The sequence below is a fragment of the Dioscorea cayenensis genome, chromosome 19 (genome assembly GCF_009730915.1).
Source record: "Dioscorea cayenensis subsp. rotundata cultivar TDr96_F1 chromosome 19, TDr96_F1_v2_PseudoChromosome.rev07_lg8_w22 25.fasta, whole genome shotgun sequence".
NCBI classification, from domain to species: Eukaryota; Viridiplantae; Streptophyta; class Magnoliopsida; order Dioscoreales; family Dioscoreaceae; genus Dioscorea; species Dioscorea cayenensis.
Window position 1 is genome coordinate 27799201 of NC_052489.1, and position 19868 is coordinate 27819068.

General features: G+C 35.7%; 1 protein-coding gene across 1 annotated transcript; it reads right to left on the reverse strand.

Moving 5' to 3' along the window:
- Positions 1-16: 16 nt before the first annotated feature.
- LOC120249316 lies at positions 17-17910 on the reverse strand. The gene is made up of 49 exons (XM_039257819.1): positions 17788-17910; positions 16762-17181; positions 15838-16021; positions 15622-15693; positions 15120-15191; positions 14961-15032; positions 14771-14842; positions 14389-14460; positions 14241-14312; positions 13978-14049; positions 13753-13824; positions 13403-13474; positions 13234-13299; positions 12909-12974; positions 12591-12635; positions 12431-12495; positions 11909-12288; positions 11379-11580; positions 11154-11312; positions 10923-11041; positions 10498-10708; positions 10012-10240; positions 9661-9811; positions 9073-9457; positions 8768-8875; positions 7625-7840; positions 6734-6920; positions 6056-6127; positions 5576-5647; positions 5336-5407; positions 5033-5104; positions 4834-4905; positions 4685-4756; positions 4203-4274; positions 4001-4072; positions 3852-3923; positions 3678-3749; positions 3508-3573; positions 3282-3347; positions 3116-3160; positions 2977-3041; positions 2514-2893; positions 1906-2107; positions 1664-1831; positions 1456-1574; positions 1163-1373; positions 839-1067; positions 595-745; positions 17-511 (listed from the first exon to the last, which is right to left on the reverse strand). Exons 2-49 carry the CDS (start codon positions 16862-16864, stop codon positions 119-121), a joined length of 6339 nt encoding a protein of 2112 aa, XP_039113753.1. The 5' UTR covers positions 16865-17181; positions 17788-17910; the 3' UTR covers positions 17-118.
- Positions 17911-19868: the final 1958 nt, after the last annotated feature.

Below are 19868 nucleotides of genomic sequence, written 5' to 3' on the forward strand. Positions count from 1 at the left end.
AAAAAGAAAGAAAAGGTTGAATAACAATCAAATGTTCACCAAACTTGTGTGTTCTTGTGTTCTTACAAGCCACGATGGCAGCAGTTTTTTATTAACATCATCAATATATATACATATCTCACCTTCCCTCGGCGATGAGATTGTGGATGATTGGCTCAGAGGGTGAAGGTGGACAACTTTCTTTGTTTTCAATTTCGAAGGATGGTTTGGTTCGGTGAGTTTGGAAAGAAATGTCTGTTGATGTTCCGGCATTGCTGCTGCTATTGGCATAATTACTCATGTCATTCCACTTCCAGTCAGTCAAATAACCAGGCCTTGAAGAGACTTCGTTTATCTCGATATCACCTGCAAGCATTGCGACCACCCGTGACATAGGTGGTCGCAGTGCTGGTGATGCCTGAGTGCAGAGAAGGGCGACACTGATTACTCGTCCAACCTCTTCCTTGCTAAATGATGGCAACATTGGATCAATCATCTCCAGTGCAGAGTTCTTCTCCTTCAGATTCCAGGCCTATGAGAAGAATAGATATAAGTATTCAATTCATCCTTAACAGTGCCAGATAGAATTAGAACAGATTCGGATTAAGAATATACCCATTCAAGGAGATAAATTTTTTCAGGCTCCAGGTTCTGATCACAGTTCCCCCTACCGGAAACAGCCTCCAGAGCAACAACTCCAAATCCAAAGATATCTGCCTTTTCTGTCAAATGCCCTCTCATGGCATACTCTGGTGCAAGATAACCACTTCCAAATAACAAAACAAAACAGTTAGTTTACAAGTTCCACCAAATTTCAGTAATCATGCAATGTAATGCAAAGCCTATGTTAAATTCTTACATGGTGCCGGCAACTCTAGTGCTGATGTGAGTCTTTTTGTCATCATAAAGCTTGGCCAGACCAAAATCTGAAATCTTTGGGTTGAGATCAGCATCAAGCAGAATATTACTAGCCTTCACGTCTCGATGCACAATTCGCAACCTTGATTCCTCATGAAGATATGCTAGACCTCTTGCTGTCCCCAAACAGATTTCGAAACGAGTAGACCAATCAAGGAAAATTTTCTTCTCTACAGTGACACAAGCACACAGATTTTCATCAATATAAAACTACAGAAGGAAACGGATACTGTGTAAATGCACTAAAGGATCAGATATAGCATACCGAAGAGTGCTTGATCAAGGCTCTTGTTTTCCAGATACTCATAAACTAAGAGCCTATTGTTTCCCTCAATACAACAGCCATAGAGTTGCACTAGGTTTCGGTGCTGAACTTCAGATATTGTTGCAATCTCTGTCATAAACTGGTGTTTTCCATGCCGAGATGCTTCTAATAATTGCTTCACTGCCACTACTCTTCCATCAGAAAGCTTTCCCTGAATTAATAATCATGCTTAATGTAATTAGCATTTGCACTCAATACACAAGTTTTTAGTGGATCAATAAAAGTTAACTAACTTTATAAACAGATCCAAATCCTCCCTGTCCAAGCTTATTATCAGGATTAAAGTCTCCTGTAGCATTCCTCACTTCAGCATAACTGAATATCTCTGCTTTGGCACTTATTCCTAGCAACTCTGCAACGTTGAGCATGAAAACCGATCAAACTTGGTCTTAATTAATTTAAATTCATGCACATATGAGATCTGTCAAAGGATGATCAAACCTTCTCGATCATCACTGCTCAGCTTTCTCTTCCTCCTCCATATAAAGATTCCAAAGATTGCAATCAGTCCTAAAGCTGCAACTGCAGCCGCAATCCCTACAGCCAACCCTGTGTGGTTCTTCTTCGATGAAGTAGATGGTGGTTCATTGCTCACAGTTGGAGTAAAGTCTGAAAAATATTTTTTACAATAAGAGCATGCAGGGTAATTATAATTATCAATCAAAAGATACAAGTAACCGTACCATAAGGTGATGCACTGACCGCAGAAACAGAGGCTCCATAGTAACCTTGTGTAGGTACACAGCATGTCCCCTTCCCAGCCCAAAAGAAATGAATTTCCAGGAAATTATTAGTTACTGGAACTACATAGTTCTTTACAACTGCTCTATCTGAGAATCCACCAGCCTCCTTTCTTATATCAAAGTCTTTCTCTTGTAGATTACCCTGAAACAAAAAAACATCTTGAAAGACTTGAAAAGCTCCATTAAAAATGTAATTATATATAAGTCGAGAGACTGTTAGAGTTGTAATTCATATGGCTACTGAGCCGCATGATCCTATTTTCTCTCATGAAATGCTAAGGTCTCGTATGGTTTACATGCTGCAATATATCGGTACAATGTCTCAGCAGATTTTTTATTCTTTTTCTGAAAAGTGAGAATTTCAGTATGACTAAAGCAAAATTAAACACTGACATTCACAAAAACTGAATATTAAATTAAGGAAGTAAATATCCAATTACCTCTTTATCATCACCAGCAGCAAGGTAAATACACAGTTTAAGTGACGGCTATTTCTATAAAATAAAAGAGATATATCACCAGAGAATTTAACATGAAACCATTCTTACCTGAATATAAATATCAAAAACTCTCCGTCCTAAACTCTGCCAAGTACTTGAATCCTGGTAAAGGAACTCTGCAAACTGCAGTTTTACACTGTAATTTCCATTCTCAAGTCCAATACCATAGTATCTAAGCGATGAGGGTGAAAGCCTTGCAGTTTGGAATAGTTCTGTATCAAGAGTATTCTGAAACTGAGATAAAGTGTTGATAATATAACTAAAGTTCGAGGCATCAGCAAAACGACCGACATTGCTAACTGCCCACTTATTTTCCTCAGTCACAAAGTATGATGCAGCGGTGAGGTCTGCATTGTCAGCTTCATATACGAATCCATCAGAAGCCTGCATGCTTCTATTACCACCACATTTAATCGCAAAGGACGAATCTGAAACCCATTATAAAACGGTAAAAAAACAAAACAAGTTCTAAAGATGTACACACACAAATACATTTTACTTAACGTCTTACAGATTGGGGAACCATGATTGCATGGTATATCTTGTTGGAGACATTTTAATCCTGAAGGAAGAATGCTGTTGATCATAGAAATATGATCATAAGATTAGACATAAAAGTCATACTATTGAAGGTAGGTATTGGTTGTTACCTGCTATTAGAATCATCAATCACAAAGTTATTTGCCACCAAATTCCTGTCATCATGAGTAAAGGGAAGGACATAATAAATTGGTTTCATTTGCTTTTTCACTTTGTTTCCATAAAATTAGAGGGGGAAAAAAACTAAATGAGAGCATTTGCATTCTTTGGACGTACAGATGTAAATTTCCCTGGCTAACCCAAGAAGGAAAACTTCCTGCGAGTTTGTTATAGGATAAATCTCTGCATTAACAAAAACCACAGTGAGAGGTGTCCATTAATTAGAGGAAGAGAAATACATGCCAGTTAGCCTTTACAATTTAACACATATTCACATCATTGTTAAAGACAAGCAATTTAAGGGATGATTCAAGTAATCTATTGAGCAAACAGATGAACATACACATAGACAAGGGATGAACTCTTTTGAGTGGGCAAGTTCCCAGAGAGGCTATTATTTCCAAGGAATCTGCATGAGACATTGAAAACAACTCATATCGCAAAACAGTAGCATGTGCGTGCTAGAAAATATGAAATTTATGCGAGAAGAATAAGGAAATAAATATATCTTACAAGTAACTGAGTGAGGTCAAATTGAAAAGAGAGTCAGGTAATGTTCCTGTTATATTGTTGAAGCTCAAGTCCCTTTCAAACACGAAAATAAGGAAAATTTCGTTCAACTAAACAGAAAAAGCATCTTAAATAGAATGCCAGACTACATATGAATAATGCATGATGAGGACTTACAACATTTGCAAACTTGTATATTTTGCGAAGTCCTGAGGGATAGTATCAGATATCTTGTTGTTTCTTAAGACCCTGAGAAAATAAAAGTTTTCATTATGGCATAAACTATGAAGCATGACATGTTGCAATCTAGAATTTTTAATACTTACAAGGTGCTTAAGGAAGTCATGTTGCTAATACATGCCAAAGAAGATCCTGAACTTAAGAGGTCTCCTATCCTTCTGTATCATACATATATCAATGTTGATCATACTGGTCAATAACTAAAATGCTTGGGAAGGATGCAGTGGATGGAATCAGTAAGCCAAAAGAAGATAATTACAAAGAAACTAGGCAAGGCTGAAGACTTACAAATCAGTCAATTTCGTGAGATTAGCAAAGCTTGAAGGAATTGGACCTTGGAATGAGTTCCCTTGCATCCTCCTGTTTAAACATTAAAGATAAAACATTATTGGTGAATTACCAAAAAGACAACTCTAGGAAAGCTAACATTTTGAAGGATATGTAGATAATTGCAATAAAAATGGTATAAAATTCACAAACACACAAATGAAATACTAGAGGAAATACGCTACTCCAAAATTGTTTTACGTAATATGGTACTTATATATAGGAATCAGATGATGTTAAGTAATCAAGGCTTGGTGGCCATCTCAGAGTTTAAATGGATTGTAGATGGGCTTCTAGTTCTGCCATATCTTTCTATGCGATTCACACAAACTATTAGCAAATACCGAACTCAAAGAATGGACTAAACAAACATAACAAAGCCCATGAAAGCATCTTATCTGACATTTAAATTTAAGACAGGAAGAAGAATATTATTATCTTACAAAACGGTTAGATTTGTCCAACTCCCAATGAAGTCTGGAATTTTACCAGTGAAGTTATTGTCAGATGCCCACCTGAAAACAAATTCATAAAGTTGGAGAACATTTATTCATTCATTTCTACATATCCAAACAAAGTAATAAAAACTTACAAGATAGTTAGTTGCTTGAGGTTGGCTAGAGCTGGGGGGATCTCACCACTTGCTCCGCAACTATCCATGTACCTGAATTGGTATATGTGCATCATGTATCAGTTATACAATTAATTAACTATATTATATGAAGGCTAATTTGACTTGACTAATGATTACTAGAGAATATTTTACAAGTAAAAAAGAAAACATGACTTACACTTCTTTTAGGTTGCTCAGGTTTCCAAGCTCTAAAGGGAGTGAACCATTAAATTTATTTGTACCTATCCCCCTGCAAAAGCAGAATAAGATCCCACTTCAATCCATTTCTTATCTCTGTTTGGAAAGGAGAATTTCGGCCACTGAGGAAGAGACTAATATTAAGAATGAGTCTCTGCCTATTTTAATAACTTGCATCTCTTGCCAAATTGAAACAAAGAGAATCAAGAAATAAATAAGTACAACTTGTGAATATGCAGATATATATTTTGCTTTGAAAGAAAAAGAAGTAGTGATTTCTTACAGTACAATCAGATTCTTCAAGTTTCCAAGCTCCTTTGGGAGAGGCCCTGATAATGCATTAATGGCTACACTCCTGATAGTCATGGTTACCATAATGAATTGTCAGAATAAAATATTGAAACATCACAAATCTCTACTATATAATCATATAACAATACAGTTTCAAACTTTGTTTTTTTTTTTCTCAAAAAAGTTGGATAAACCATGTTGATTAATGCTATATAGTCACAACTAATCTTACAGCTTTTGCAAAGCAGTCAAATTTCCAATAAATGCCGGCAAGGGTCCTGTAAGATAGTTTTGATCCAGCTTCCTGCCAAGAGAAAGGACATTAAATGGAAATGTGATACTTAACCACGCACATCGTGCTTTATGCTATGACAGAAGAAAAAGGAATATTACAGCTATGACTCACATCTACCACAAATTTAAATTCTTAGGTGTGTTCTAAAGATTTCCTATATCGTTTTCATACAAATCAATCATAATCACGCATCTTAATATTCTTGATTTTGCCCGCAAATATAGACATGCATCTATAACATGAACATATACATAGTTGATGACATTTGCATATGACAATATCAATCAGCAAATCAAAAACCTTCCACAAAGATTTGTTCTGTAAATTATGTTTTCTCAACTCTAGTAATTTCAGGGATGAGGGGCACAAAAATCATTTAAATTAAAAATTGCATCCCAAAACAGTAGGCTACCATACAGATTAATGAGATGTGTCAAGTTCTGCAGCTCATCCGGTATTGTACCAACCACATTCAAGGCATACACTCTCCTGCAAACACAACAAGTTAAGAACCATATTACTAGAAATTACTCAAAAGCTAAATGGCCTGACTTTACAACATGAAAAGCCTCTCAACAGGAACAAATTAAGTCATGATAAGTTTGCAAGTGACTATATTAATTGTATAAGAAGGCAATGAATATATATGTTTTGTTAAACACATTAGATGTTTTTATGACCGTGAACTGTTTATACATGAATTAAGCTATGAATGACAAGAATTAGTAATTTGATACCAAGAATAGCTCAACTAGTCAACTTTCATATCACTTATTAGGATGACAGAAACACTTCGATCATAATACTTATCCATGTAACCAAAAAGGATAAGTACTATTGTGAGTTGACTTCCTGTTACTCTTGCTTCTATTCTACCATTTCATGAACTCTCCCAAATAATTTGGTTGGTCCACCAGATGTTCCATCCTACCTAATTATTCCGACACCCCACCAAGGTTCCTTGAGGAATACATAAACATTAATAAAATTAAATTATATACAATCCAACATATAAAATAAGAATAATTCAATCCACTTGTCTCTAGTTCTTGATATCATATAAATATATGAAGGGGAAAACATTGGGAAACATACAACTGAGTGATGTGGCAGACGGTGTTGTTGACGTAGGAGCAGTCGCATTTGATGGCGGGGTTGAAATTAGGATTTTCGAAGTCGGTTGAGTCAATGGCCCAACCAGTACATGGATTACCACTGATGTTCCACTTGCCTGCAGCCGCCGCCTTCCCCCACCTTCCCAGAATTGTGTTCAATGCAGCCACTGCAACATATCATATGAATGCAGGCAGAAAGTAGAAACATGCATAAGCTGACGCTGTCTATAATTAAGCTTAATTGAATATTTCAATGAATAGATAGAAGTAGAACTCAAGTCTTAATCTTAAAAGTCAATTGCTAACTTAACCTGCTTCTTTCTTTATTTATTTTCCTTTCTAATAATAAATGCTATAAAGTTATTCTAAGCTCATGTGCTGATCAAATTGTCGCACCGCCTTCCCATTTGAATAAGCCCCTGTTTGTTAATCTCACTTTCAAGCATCATGCCATCATATGTTGTAATTTTGCAAACCATTGAAGCAAATTGTCTCACCTAACATCTAAAAAGTCCACCAAAACATGGAGAATATTGCCTTATCCATGCTTTGAATCTTGGTATTAATTAGGATGGTGATAAAAGTGACTGCAGGTCATGAGGAGTTTGGTTTCTATTTCATTCAAGCAGTAGATGATCATGGAAGCTTTCGATGGAAATGGAATTGAAGAGAGGTGCATGATTGCCTATTTAAAAAGGAAGAACATCAAACAAGATATATATATATATATATATATATATGTGGTAGAGGTGCCTTCCTCTTTATAATGAAGAAGTTGAAAAGGAAAGATCAAACACTGTCTAAAGACCTGAATTTCTTGCTTGAAATAAAAAAAAAGGAAAAGAAAAAGAAAAAAAGACATGGAACACACCTTCAGATGGATCAGTTGCAGCTTGTGCTGAACATCTCTGAACAAGTACCATCAGACATAGGATGAAGCATAAACAAAAAGCACCACAAAAGGAAGATTTCATCACCAACATCATCCTCCTAAACTTCCTTTCTTGTCCCTTGTTTGGCTTTGGAGCAGGCTTTGGGAAGAAAGTCTCTGAGATCTCAGTTGAAAAAGAAAGTTCATGTCTTTGTTATATATATGAACGCATCGAGGGAAAGTGGAGATGGTATACATATATATATATATATATATATAACTATCTAATTGAAAATGCTTTCAAGTGGTGATACAACTATACAAGAGTTTAGAACACTATTGAGAGAAACACTGTTCTCACGTGGCTGCAAAATTTTAATCCCAAGTGGGTTTTTATCCTATTTTCTACTTTCCTGTTTCAGATATTTTAAGAATTTTCAAATGGGAATATCATAATATTTTTTAATATCCCAACTCCCAAGTCGTACTAATTATTTTTCTTATTATTTTTTTATTTGATGTAAATGCGAGAAGTTCAAAATATGAAGCATGTGGCTTTGAATTAATTAAAGTTGCTGAGGTGGGATTCAAATTGTTATTTATTTATTTATTTATTTATTTATAGAAAGCCATTCAGTTGAAAGTTTTCAAAGAGAGTAATTACCTAATAGTAAGAAAGATAAAAATCTCTTTTAAGAGTGAGAAAGTGAGCTCACCTTCATGGAAAAACAGTGCTTTTGAAAATATATAAAAATTTCTTTTCCTTAATTGGAAGAGCTTAATAAAACAAAGATAAACAATTCTTTTTTATTTGATTTGTGCGTATATATATATATATATATAAATATTTTAGCATCGTTTATATTTTCCCCTTGATCATCAAGTGTTTTGAGAAGAATAATTACTCTTACCCTCTGCCAGCTGCACCACCAAATCATGCAGCACAACCAGAGAGAAGAGACTTTCTACTCTAAATCCTCTCCAACCTCCAAAAGAACATGTGAAAGTGGATTGGGTGGCACAATCTTGCAAGCCACTTGAAAATTATTCTGTTTTTAATCTTTAAAAACAAAGAGTACAATTTGTACTTTCCTTTGAACAGTTGAGGGACACTTCATCTGGACACTGCCGTTGCATGTTGACCAATGCTCCTGTTCTCAAAGGCAAAAGGTGCAGCTTTGTTAACGTTCAACAACAGACTATAGTACAGGACAATCTTGAGATACAACACGAGCAGGGCAAAAAAGGAGACTACAAAGGTACAATACATATCTTACGGTTCTAGAAAATTGAACTCATACAGTGTTTGAAAAAACTACAAAGAAAAGACATGTCTGACAAGTCTATGCCAGGTGGGGCAGCTTCAATATATAGCATATGCCTAATGAAGTAGCCAAAGGAAAGAAATCCTATATTTTGTACAGAAAGTCCAGAAGCATTTTGCCATTATCTTCCCTCATTCATGCATTTATGGAGGATTGGATCAGAGGGTGAAGGTGGGAAGCTTTCTTTGTTTTCCAATGATGGGAGTATGTCTTGGCCACGGACAGACATTTCTGCTGATGTTTCAGTGGCATGGCTGCTGCTGGCATACTTCGTTGTGTCATTTGAATGCCAGTCAGTCAAGTAACTAGGCCTTGAAGTTACTTCATTTACATCAATATCTCCTGATAGCATGGCCACCACCCTTGACATGGGAGGTCGTAGTGCCGGTGATGCCTGAGTGCAGAGGAAGGCCACGCCGATGACTCGGGTCACCTCTTCCTTGTTAAATGATTGTAGCATGGGGTCAACCATCTCAAGTTCACATTTCCTCTCATGCAGATGCCAAGCCTACAAAGAAATTATATATATATCTATTAATAAATTTCAGAGCTCAATTGAACACTGCAATTTTTAAGAGACACATACTGTGTACAGCACTTCAATTGATCATATGCATCACCAAATCATCTGAATGAAGTGATTACTATTATATAAACAGATTTGATCAGAGCTAAGTTGTAATTATTACTATTATTATTATAGGAGCTTACCCATTCAAGGAGATAAACCTTTTCTAGCTCAAGGCTTTCATTTGTATTTCGTCTTCCACAAACCACTTCCAAAGCAACTACTCCAAATCCAAAGACATCAGCCTTCTCTGATAAATGTCCTCTCATAGCATACTCCGGTGCCAGATAACCACTTAAGAGAACAGAAACAGTTATTTTCATTAGTTAATATTCCAAGTATCCTACATGTTCACAGTCCCCATTTGTTTGCCATAATTATAAAACCGCATACTAATATATATATAGCAGGGGAGAATCCTTTGGAGCAGCAGAAATTTAATATTTTCTTTTTAGTGAATAAATGGAAATAATGAAGCTACTAATGGTTCTTACATTGTACCAGCAACTCTTGTACTGATGTGAGTCTTCTTATCATCATAAAGTTTGGCCAGACCAAAATCTGATATCTTTGGGTTGAGATTAGCATCGAGCAGAATATTACTTGCCTTGACATCTCGGTGCACAATGCGCATCCTTGATTCCTCATGAAGATATGCTAAACCTCTTGCGGTTCCCAAACAGATTTCAAACCGAGCAGGCCAATCAAGAAATATCTTCTTATCTGCAGTGACACAAGCACATAAGTTGATAAGTTTGTCCAGTGGCTAATTAAATTAGACTAGCATATATCACGAAGCTGCATTAGAGCATTTAATTTAGAAAATTGGTCTCTCATCCAACCAGCTTAAATTTTTGGCTGAATTGAGCCAGATAATATGTTTGGTTTATATGACAGAAGACCTTGTTGACAGATATAAACTGATAAACACAGATTTTGCAAATTTACTACCTTCTAGTCAAGATCAATTAAAGCATTACCAAAGATTGCCTGATCAAGGCTCCCATTCTCTAGATGCTCGTAAACCAAGAGGCTCCTGTTTCCCTCAATGCAGCAGCCATAGAGGCTCACAAGGTTTCTGTGTTGAACTGCTGATATGGTTGCAATCTCTGTCATAAACTGGCGTTTTCCATGGCGAGATGCTTCTGATAATTGCTTCACTGCCACTACTCTCCCATCATTAAGCTTTCCCTGCATAATTATGCTTAATGAATTCTCTTCAACAGCTTTACATTCGAACTTAACTGACAAATTTGTTAAGTATTAAGGGATAGCTACCAATGGATAATCAAAGCACAATGATGCAGCATGTTATGCTTTTTACCAATGCCTTCACTTACACTTTCTTTTTTCTCCAAGTAAAAGAAACAAAAGTCTGCACAGGAATAAGTAACAATTAACTGACCTTAAACACACATCCAAATCCTCCCTCACCAAGTTTATTATCAAAATTGAAGTCCCCAGTAGCAGCCCTCAGCTCAGCATAACTGAAGGTGTCTGCTTTGGCACTAATTTCCACCAACTCTGCAAAATTTGACATTAAAATTGTAAGAAAAGTCTTACGTAAACTTCCATTATGCTTCATATGCTATATTATTCTCCAATATTCATGAGAACTGTCAAAGTATTCTTAAACCTTCATCGTCATTTTTCTGCCTCCTTTTCCATATAACAACTCCAATGATTACTGATAGACTTAAAACTACAACTGTGGCTGCAAGAATGGCAACCAGTCCAGTATTGTTCTTCTTCGATGAAGTAGTTGCTGCTGGATTACTTACATTTGGAGTGAAATCTGGGAAATAATTAGACAAATAAGTGTAAACTCGTCATAGTTCTCAACTTAAACATGTTATCATACCATAAGGGGATACACTGATTGCTGAAACAGAGGCCCCATAGTAGCCTTGAGTAGGTATACAACAGGTACCCTTTCCAGCCCAAAAGAAATGTATTTCCAGGAAATTTTTAGTTACTGGTGCTATGAACTCCTTTATAACTGCTGTGTTTGAGGCTCCACTAGCCTCCTTTCTTATGTCAAAGTTCTCCTCTTCAAGTTTTCCCTGATACAAAACAATGTGGCAGTCTAGAATTTAACTATTTAAATCAGATCAAAATCAGAAATTATTTCTTAAAAATGAGATGAATCATTACAAAACCAATATTCCTCAGTTAATCAGAGATGTTAATAAAATAACAAATTATTAAAAAAAAAAAAAACCTTTCAGGACCTTGGTATCATGTATCACCATATACTCATTTTTTAAGAATGCGCACAATGGAGTTTAGCTATCCCTAATATCAGCTTTCCATCATGCACTGCTGCAGCCAAGGACTCATCGACAAATATAATGACAGATAAGTTAGATACTAAAATTCAGCTATTCTCACCTGAATGTAAATATTAAAAACTCTTCGTCCCACACTTTTCCAAGTAGGTGGATCCAAGTATAAAATCTCGGCAAATTGAAGTTTTATTCTGTAGTTTCCATTCTGAAGACCAAGTCCATAGTATCTCAGTGATGAAGGTGATATCCTTGCAGTCTGGAATAGTTCTGGATCAAGAGTATTCTGGAATTGAGATTGACTGCTGATTATATAGCTAAAATTTGAAGCATCTGCAAACCAGCCGACACTGCTGACAGCCCACTTGTTTAGCTCAGCCACAAAGTATGATGACGTGGTGAGGTCCGCATTGTCAATTTCATAGAGAAGTCCATCAGAAGCCTTTAGGTTCCGACTGCCACCACATTTTATTGCAAAAGAATAATCTGTAAAGACAACAGAGAATTTATAAGCATAGAACTCTATTCCCATTCTTGCCTGATTGATATATAAATATTTTTGTTTTCTTTTTAAAGCTGCTATCCAGAGAAATTGACAAAACACAGTAAAATTTACTAAGCATCTTACGGATGGGGGAACCTTGATTGCATGGTGCATCTCGTTGAAGGCAATTTAAGCCGTGCGGAAGAGTGCTGCTCATCCAGAATACAATCACAAAATTTGTCAGGATATAGTACTGTTGTCACTGTAAATGTTCTAAAATAAGGGATAATAAATTGTTGATCACCTGATATTGGAATTATCTATCACAAAGTTATTGGCCACCAAGTTTCTGCCATAAGCAGAGCAGATAAAAAATTTAGAAGTACATGAAGAATGCTTTCTATCAAAACAGCATAGCAACTTAAATTCATTATTTAAGATGCAAAACAGTAAGCATGAATAAAGAACCTCAAAAATCAGCAATCAATATCTGCTGAAGTCTCAGAGAAAAAATTGGATTCATTTTTTTATTAGTATTTTTATTTTTTACTTTATGGCTTTGTTTCCAAATTCCAAGACATTAAGAAGATCATTAGAGGGGCATTGCATTATTTGAACATACAGATGTAGATTTTGCTGGCTAACCCAAGAAGGAAAGCTTCCTGAAAGTTGATTGTAGGATAAATCTCTGCATGGAAAGAGAAATAATCTGCACTGAGAGATATCCAGGTAATTAAAGAAAGAGAAATCCATGACAATTAAGCATCAAACAGCTCCAAGCTGAGCTTGATTAAAATTCATTCAAGTGCAAACAACTAATTAACGTTATCATAAAAATAGGATCTCATAAATCATAAACACAGTTGAAGTAAGCCACTAACTAAATAAATAAAATAAATCAGCTCTCCGAGCTCTTCTCTAAAACTAAATAAATAAAATAAGCATACACATTGAGAAGAAATGAGCTCTTTTGAGCAGGCAGGCTGCCAGACAGGCTATTATTCCCAAGAAATCTGCTTAAGACATGGGAAAATCCATTCAATTAAAGAGACATCTTGGACACATTCATCAACTACAATGTGAGCATGGTGAGAAAATGAAAATAATCCATCTTACAAGTGACTAAGCGACGTCAAATTGAAAAGAGAGCTCGGTAACAGCCCTGTTAGATTGTTGAAGCTCAAATCCCTACGGCACAAGTCAGGAAGAACTCATTAATCTAAAGAGAGTAAAAAACATCTTAATAAAGGGCAGCAGTCAGAGACCAGGAGGTTCACTCAGTATGAATCATGTAAACTTGTATATTTTGCAAAGTCCTGAGGGATAGTATCGGATATCTTATTGTTTCTTAAGATCCTGACCAGAGAAGAGTTTGCATTATAAACACCGCTGACAAGCATGATGAAGGGCTGGGTGAAGAGTAAAAATAAAGTGGAAGGTAGCGTTTCAGAAATTTGAATTCTTACAAGATGCTTAAAGAAGTCATGTTGCTAACCAATGTCAAAGAGGAACCTGAACTTAAGACATCTCCAATCCTTCTGTATCATACAAACAGACAGTTCACTTATGCAATCAGTAATTAAGAAAATGCTGCAAGAACACCCACTATCATTCTACATGACAAGGATGCAGCGAATGGAATTAGAAAGCCAAACTAATAAACTTGCTAGAAACTAATGTTATGAACTTACAAATCAGTCAATTTAGTAAGATTGGCAAAACTTGAAGGAATTGGACCTTGGAAAGAGTTGCCTTGCATCCTCCTGTCAAAACATTGCTAAAAGGGTTTAAGCATATGGGCTTTATTTTTTTTTTTAAAATATGTTTTTTATTAATTTATTTCGCCCTACATGGCATTTATCAAAAATGGTGTAGAACAAGAAACAGGTAAAACATAAAAAAAAATTATCAGACATATAAATCTAGAGCATGAGGAAGAATATTAAAATCTTACAAGGAGCTTAGATTTTCCAAATTCCCAATGAATTCTGGAAATTTTCCACTTAAGTTATTATCACTTGCCCACCTAAGACCAAATTCACAAAAGTCAGAAAAGTTTATAAGCCTATATCGACATTCCAAAACACAGCAATAGGACTTACAATTTCTTCAGGTTCTTAAGCTTTGCTAGAGTTGGTGGCATCTCGCCACTAGCTCCACAGCTCCTCAAGTGCCTAAATAAATACAAAGTTTTAGTAATGTTAATGCAATTTAAAACAAGCTAACAAACGATTGAAAGCAAGGTCAAACTAAAAGAATAGTCTTTCACACAAAAATATAATTGAGGCAGAACTTTCTTGAATAAGTGCAGGATTAAAAATTTTCAAAACTTAATCCAAAAGAAATTAATACCCTCCTACTTCGAACATATATTATTACTCTAAAAAGTTACAAAGTTTCTTGTATATATATATCTACACTCTAAAGGCAAAATTGACCGCTTCATGGAGGAGATTTACAAGTACAAAGGAAGCAATACTTAACAGCTCCTGTAGATTGACAAGGTTACCAAGCTCTGGAGGTAGTGAACCACTGAAGTTGTTTGAAGCTACACTCCTGCAAAAGAACAAGATTGTCACAAGATCACACCTTATAAATTTTCCATAACCAAGCCCATATCTGTAATACACCTTGATTTAGATGTCAATAAAAATATAAAGGCATGAACTCTTACAATGTGATTAGACTTTTCAGGTTTCCCAGCTCCTTTGGTATGGGCCCTGATAATGCATTGGTACCTACGGTCCTAATAATGACGATGTGGTACCATAACATATCTCAGACAATAAAAAGCAAAAATGAATAATATTTGAAAATATTGTGAAAAACTTACAGCCATTTCATGGCAGTCAAATTCCCAATGAATGCCGGCAAAGGTCCTGTTAGATAGTTTTGGGCCAAGTTCCTGTGGAAACACAAAATGCCATACAGAACTACATCTATCATGCTAGTCTACATTAATATATCAGAAAACGAAATGCAAAGTGTTTGCTGAAAATTCAAATTTTCAGAGAATTAGATTAGCTATATATATGGTAATAAATTGCTGACACATCAGCCAAATTAATTAAACAGGCTAGTAAGGTAGAACAATAATAAGATGAGTAACATTTGCTCCGCCATATTAATATCAGGAAGTATGTGATGCCCCTTGTTTAATTCATAACCTGAGCAAATGAGGTGAATTTGAATCTGGACGTATAAATTAACTAAGTTTTTGCACATAATAATATTTCTCTAAAGTAACCGCAAAACAAAATAAAATCTCGATCCAATTTGCTTAAGATTTTATAGATAAACGAGAAATGGAGACCAAAAATAGTAAGGTGCCATACAAATCAAAGAGGTACATCAAATTCTTGAGCTCCTCTGGTATTGTACCAACCACATCCAAGGCGTATACCTTCCTGCATGCACAAAAAACAAAGGGAGTTAAAGAAAGATTGACTTAGCAACAAGAAACACTAGGGGACTCATTCTCCTTCCCTGCTAACTAAAAAGTATGTCTGCATGTATATAGACTCATCAAAGAGTAAAAAGAGACAGCATACAGCTGGGTGATGTGGCAGATGGTGCCACTAGAGAAGGAGCAGTCACATTTGATGGCCGGATTGAAATCAGAGCTGCCAAAATCAGTAGAGTCAATGGCAGCACCACTACATGGCTCCCCACTGAAGTTCCATTTTGCTGATGCCATCTTGCCCCATCTCCCCAGTATTGTGTTCAAAGCAGTCACTGTCATATATGCGTATATAAGTACATATATAAACATATATCTATACATAAGCAAATACATACATATATATATATATATAAAATACACAAGTTTATAACCCGTTTAAACATCTAATGCTACACAGTTCTACACCAATAAGTCAACTATTTGACTTTGTCATAAAGCAAGCTTAACTTGTCATAAAGCATGCTTGACTTTGCACATTGTTAAAGTAGGATATGTTATCAATTTAGCACATTAATGTCTCATCAGTTATAAAGATTTAGTGTAGTTTAAAACATAAAGGTAATAATGTCTTCTGGATTAGGTTAAAAATCCTAATCTTTCTCTTGTTTTAGAGAGCCTCTGCCACTACTGTAATCAAGAGAAAGACTACTATTTGAATCACTAGATCCAGCAATGAATTTAAAGTTCCCTTTCTTTTTGTTTCTGAATTGTTTGAATTGCATCTAGCACACATTTGAATTTTATAATCTAAGCTATCAATTTTTTGTTTTTCCTTTGAAGGAGTACTATCTTACTAACCAAACTGGAGATACAAGTTATCATGTAGAAGAAAACAACTGTTGATGACCAGGTGACATTTGGCATGCTATCTATATTCTGCTAGGAGAAACAACAAAGAAGAGGCCATCAGTTGTGCTCAGAAAAAATGATCACTGTATTGGCAAAAAATTAGAAGTGGAGTGGATGCCATGCAATGTGACAAAATCTTGTGATATATAGAAATGTTACGTACCTTCAGAAGGGTCAGTTGTAGCTTGAGCTGTAGATCTCTGAACAAGTACCAAGAGGCATAGTATAATGAAGCAAGAGAACGAAGTCCTGATCATCACCATCATATATAAGTTTCCTTTCTCTGATTTCTGTCTCTTGCCTCTTGCTAGGTGTTCATACAGCCTTCATGCCGACCGAGTTCTTAGCACAACTCAGTTATAACTTTCATGTCTTCTTATGATCAATCTCCTTTTCTTATATACAGAACAAAGAAAAGTGCAGGAGACACACACACACACATATTGAACTATGCATCTCTATCTATATATATATATATTGGATGTTGATGGGAGTGGAGCTTGGCTTACAAGTAGTCTGGAGAAGGTACATTTTTTATTCTTCCGGGTCTGAAGCCTTAACTGCTCCAATGTACGGTTCTTTCCTGCATTTGTTTTTTGAATTCAACACATTTGATACGGACACAAAGAATTCAACATTATAAAAATATAAGGAAGAAAGCTACATGTGTTCTGCTAACCACCAAAGCTAATAATAAAGAATTGAAATGATTCTTGTCATCCAAGTAAAATGCAGAAAATTCAAAGAAGCTAATTAAGTATTTTATTATCTATAAGGGATATATCATTTTATATATAGTTCATGCCATTGACCGTTTGGTCTATTGACATCGGATCTCATACATAAGGCATTCATCCCGCTAAAAATGCAAGTTTGAATCCCAGCTCTAGCAAATGGAGGGCACGTGTTATAGAGCTCAGCTCTTCGTGAACAGAATTCTTGATACTGTTTCTCAATAAATCATCAGTATGCTCCAAGTTAACAAATTATTAGGATCCTAGATAAAAACAGTTCATAAATAAATAACATGTCACTAAGTGCTATACGTATGTACTAAAATTGCACTTCAGGGAGAATTCGGTGGTTGTTTCCTGGAAAAAAAGAAATGGTCAACAGTCAATTATGATGATGATGGTGATGGTGATGGTGATGATGGTGATGATGATGATGATGGTGATAAAAAGATTACATAAAATACGAGGCTGAAGATTTCCAATCTGGTTGGTTGAGGAATAGTCCGGTGGCCAAAAGTCTTCAGTCTGCCACAAATGACAAGGAAAGAGACATAAAAGATGAACATTATTCAACATAACTGTCCCTGTCAGTTTTCAGGAGCTCAATTTTAAAAAAAAAAATTTAAAGCCCATATGCTTAAACCCTTTAAAGCATACGCACATACATCCAATATATTGATTTCTCAACCAAACCTCCAAAACTGGCATTTGTCATCGAATCAAAACAGCAAACACTTCACAATCATGCCAAATTTCAACAATGTTGTACGAACGTGTTCAAAGAAAGATGTTTACTCAAAGCAAAGCATAAAAAACACTAAACCAGCTAGAGACACATACAAGGAAATTGCATATCTCACTGTTCACAGGAAAGAAGTTTGTGGTACATTTATGCTACACAAAATTACCTGATATATAAAGTATTAGAAGAAAAGATAACAGATGAAATCGTAATTACTTTTCAAGGCCATTGTTTTCTGCACAAATATACATTTGCATGAAAATGCAATGTTGATAATGTATCTGTTCTGTTCAAAACCATCACCTTTCCTCACTGAGAAATCTCTCAGCAGGTGAATGTATGGAACTTTTCTTTGGGTTTCTCAAGATGAAACAAAAGACTGGTTATTAACAACAGAGGTATCTGCTAATGTTTCAGCAAAACTGCTACTGGTGAAGTCGTTTATGTGCTTCTTTTCTGTCAAATGTCCTCTCATTGCATACTCCATGCGAGATGGCCACTTCAGAGAATGGAAAACAGTACTTTCAAAAGTTTGTGATAATAATAACATATATGATAAATGATAAATCAGAAGTTTTTATTGGTTACACTAAATTGTAATAATTATGCAATGGTATGTATGAGGATGGGGAATATCCTGTGTGTTTGAAAAGAAGAGATGTTGACTGTTAGAGATCTTTAAAGCCAATGTTAGTTCTTACTGTGAAAGTAATTTGTGAGTTAGTGAAAGTTCTTGGAACTCTCACATGTCTTGGAACTCTCACATGTCTTGAAGTTGTCTCCTATCTAATCTAGTGCCTTGTCTTGTTTCTAGATTATTAAAATATCCCTATCTATTCTCCATGTTTCCAGCTGTATGTTTCTTTAGTGACTTTATGCTAGATATATGTAAGAAAAGTTTGAGAAAATAAGTAAGTAAGCTCTTCTAGTCCTTGAGGAGTAATATTTTCCAGCAGTTTTTTGCTGCATTTTTCTTCCTTTCTCCAACACTTACATGGTACCGGCAACTCTTGTGCGAATGTGAGTCCTCTTGTCATCATAAAGCTTGACCAGACTGAAATCTGTTATCTTTGGGTTGAGATCAGTATCAAATTTTTCATATCATCTCTATTAATATATTTTTCTTCTCGTCATCATTTTTTACTGTTCTTGTCAAATAGTCTCACAAGTACCAAATTACTTGGATGGTCGAGCTACCATCAATCAAATGCAGAAAGCAATCTATATCTGCCATCAGTTATATAAATCGGTGTGATTAAAAGAAAGAGAGATAACTTGTCCACAATGCAGGCAAACTTCAGAGCAAAGGCCACAGTGATCATGGTAGTGTTCTTCTCCCTTACAGTCCCAGTAGGCATTGTACTGGGCATCGGTGTATTTTAGAGCTACTATGAGGCGCTCATCATCAAAGGAATGTCCAATGCTGCCTCTGCTGGCATTTTCATATACATGACTCTTCTAGATCTCTTGGCGGCAGACTGCATAAATACAAGGCTGCAGAGTAATGGGAGGCTTCAGTTAGGAGCTCATTCGACCTTGCTTTTAGGTGCAGGCCTAATGTCACTCCTTTCCATATGGGCTTGGACGCGCTAGTCAGTGTTCTATTAGTTTAGTCTTGATCGAAGCATTAATGATGTCCCAGCTTTCAATTCAAGGGGATGATGATTTCAAGAATTATGCGTATCATTCAAATGATGTCTTTATAGATTTCCCTCTATACATAGATTCTTTTGAAAAGGTTGAAGAAAAACCATGTCACACCTCATGTTCTGTTTCTAAAGAACAACAATCAAA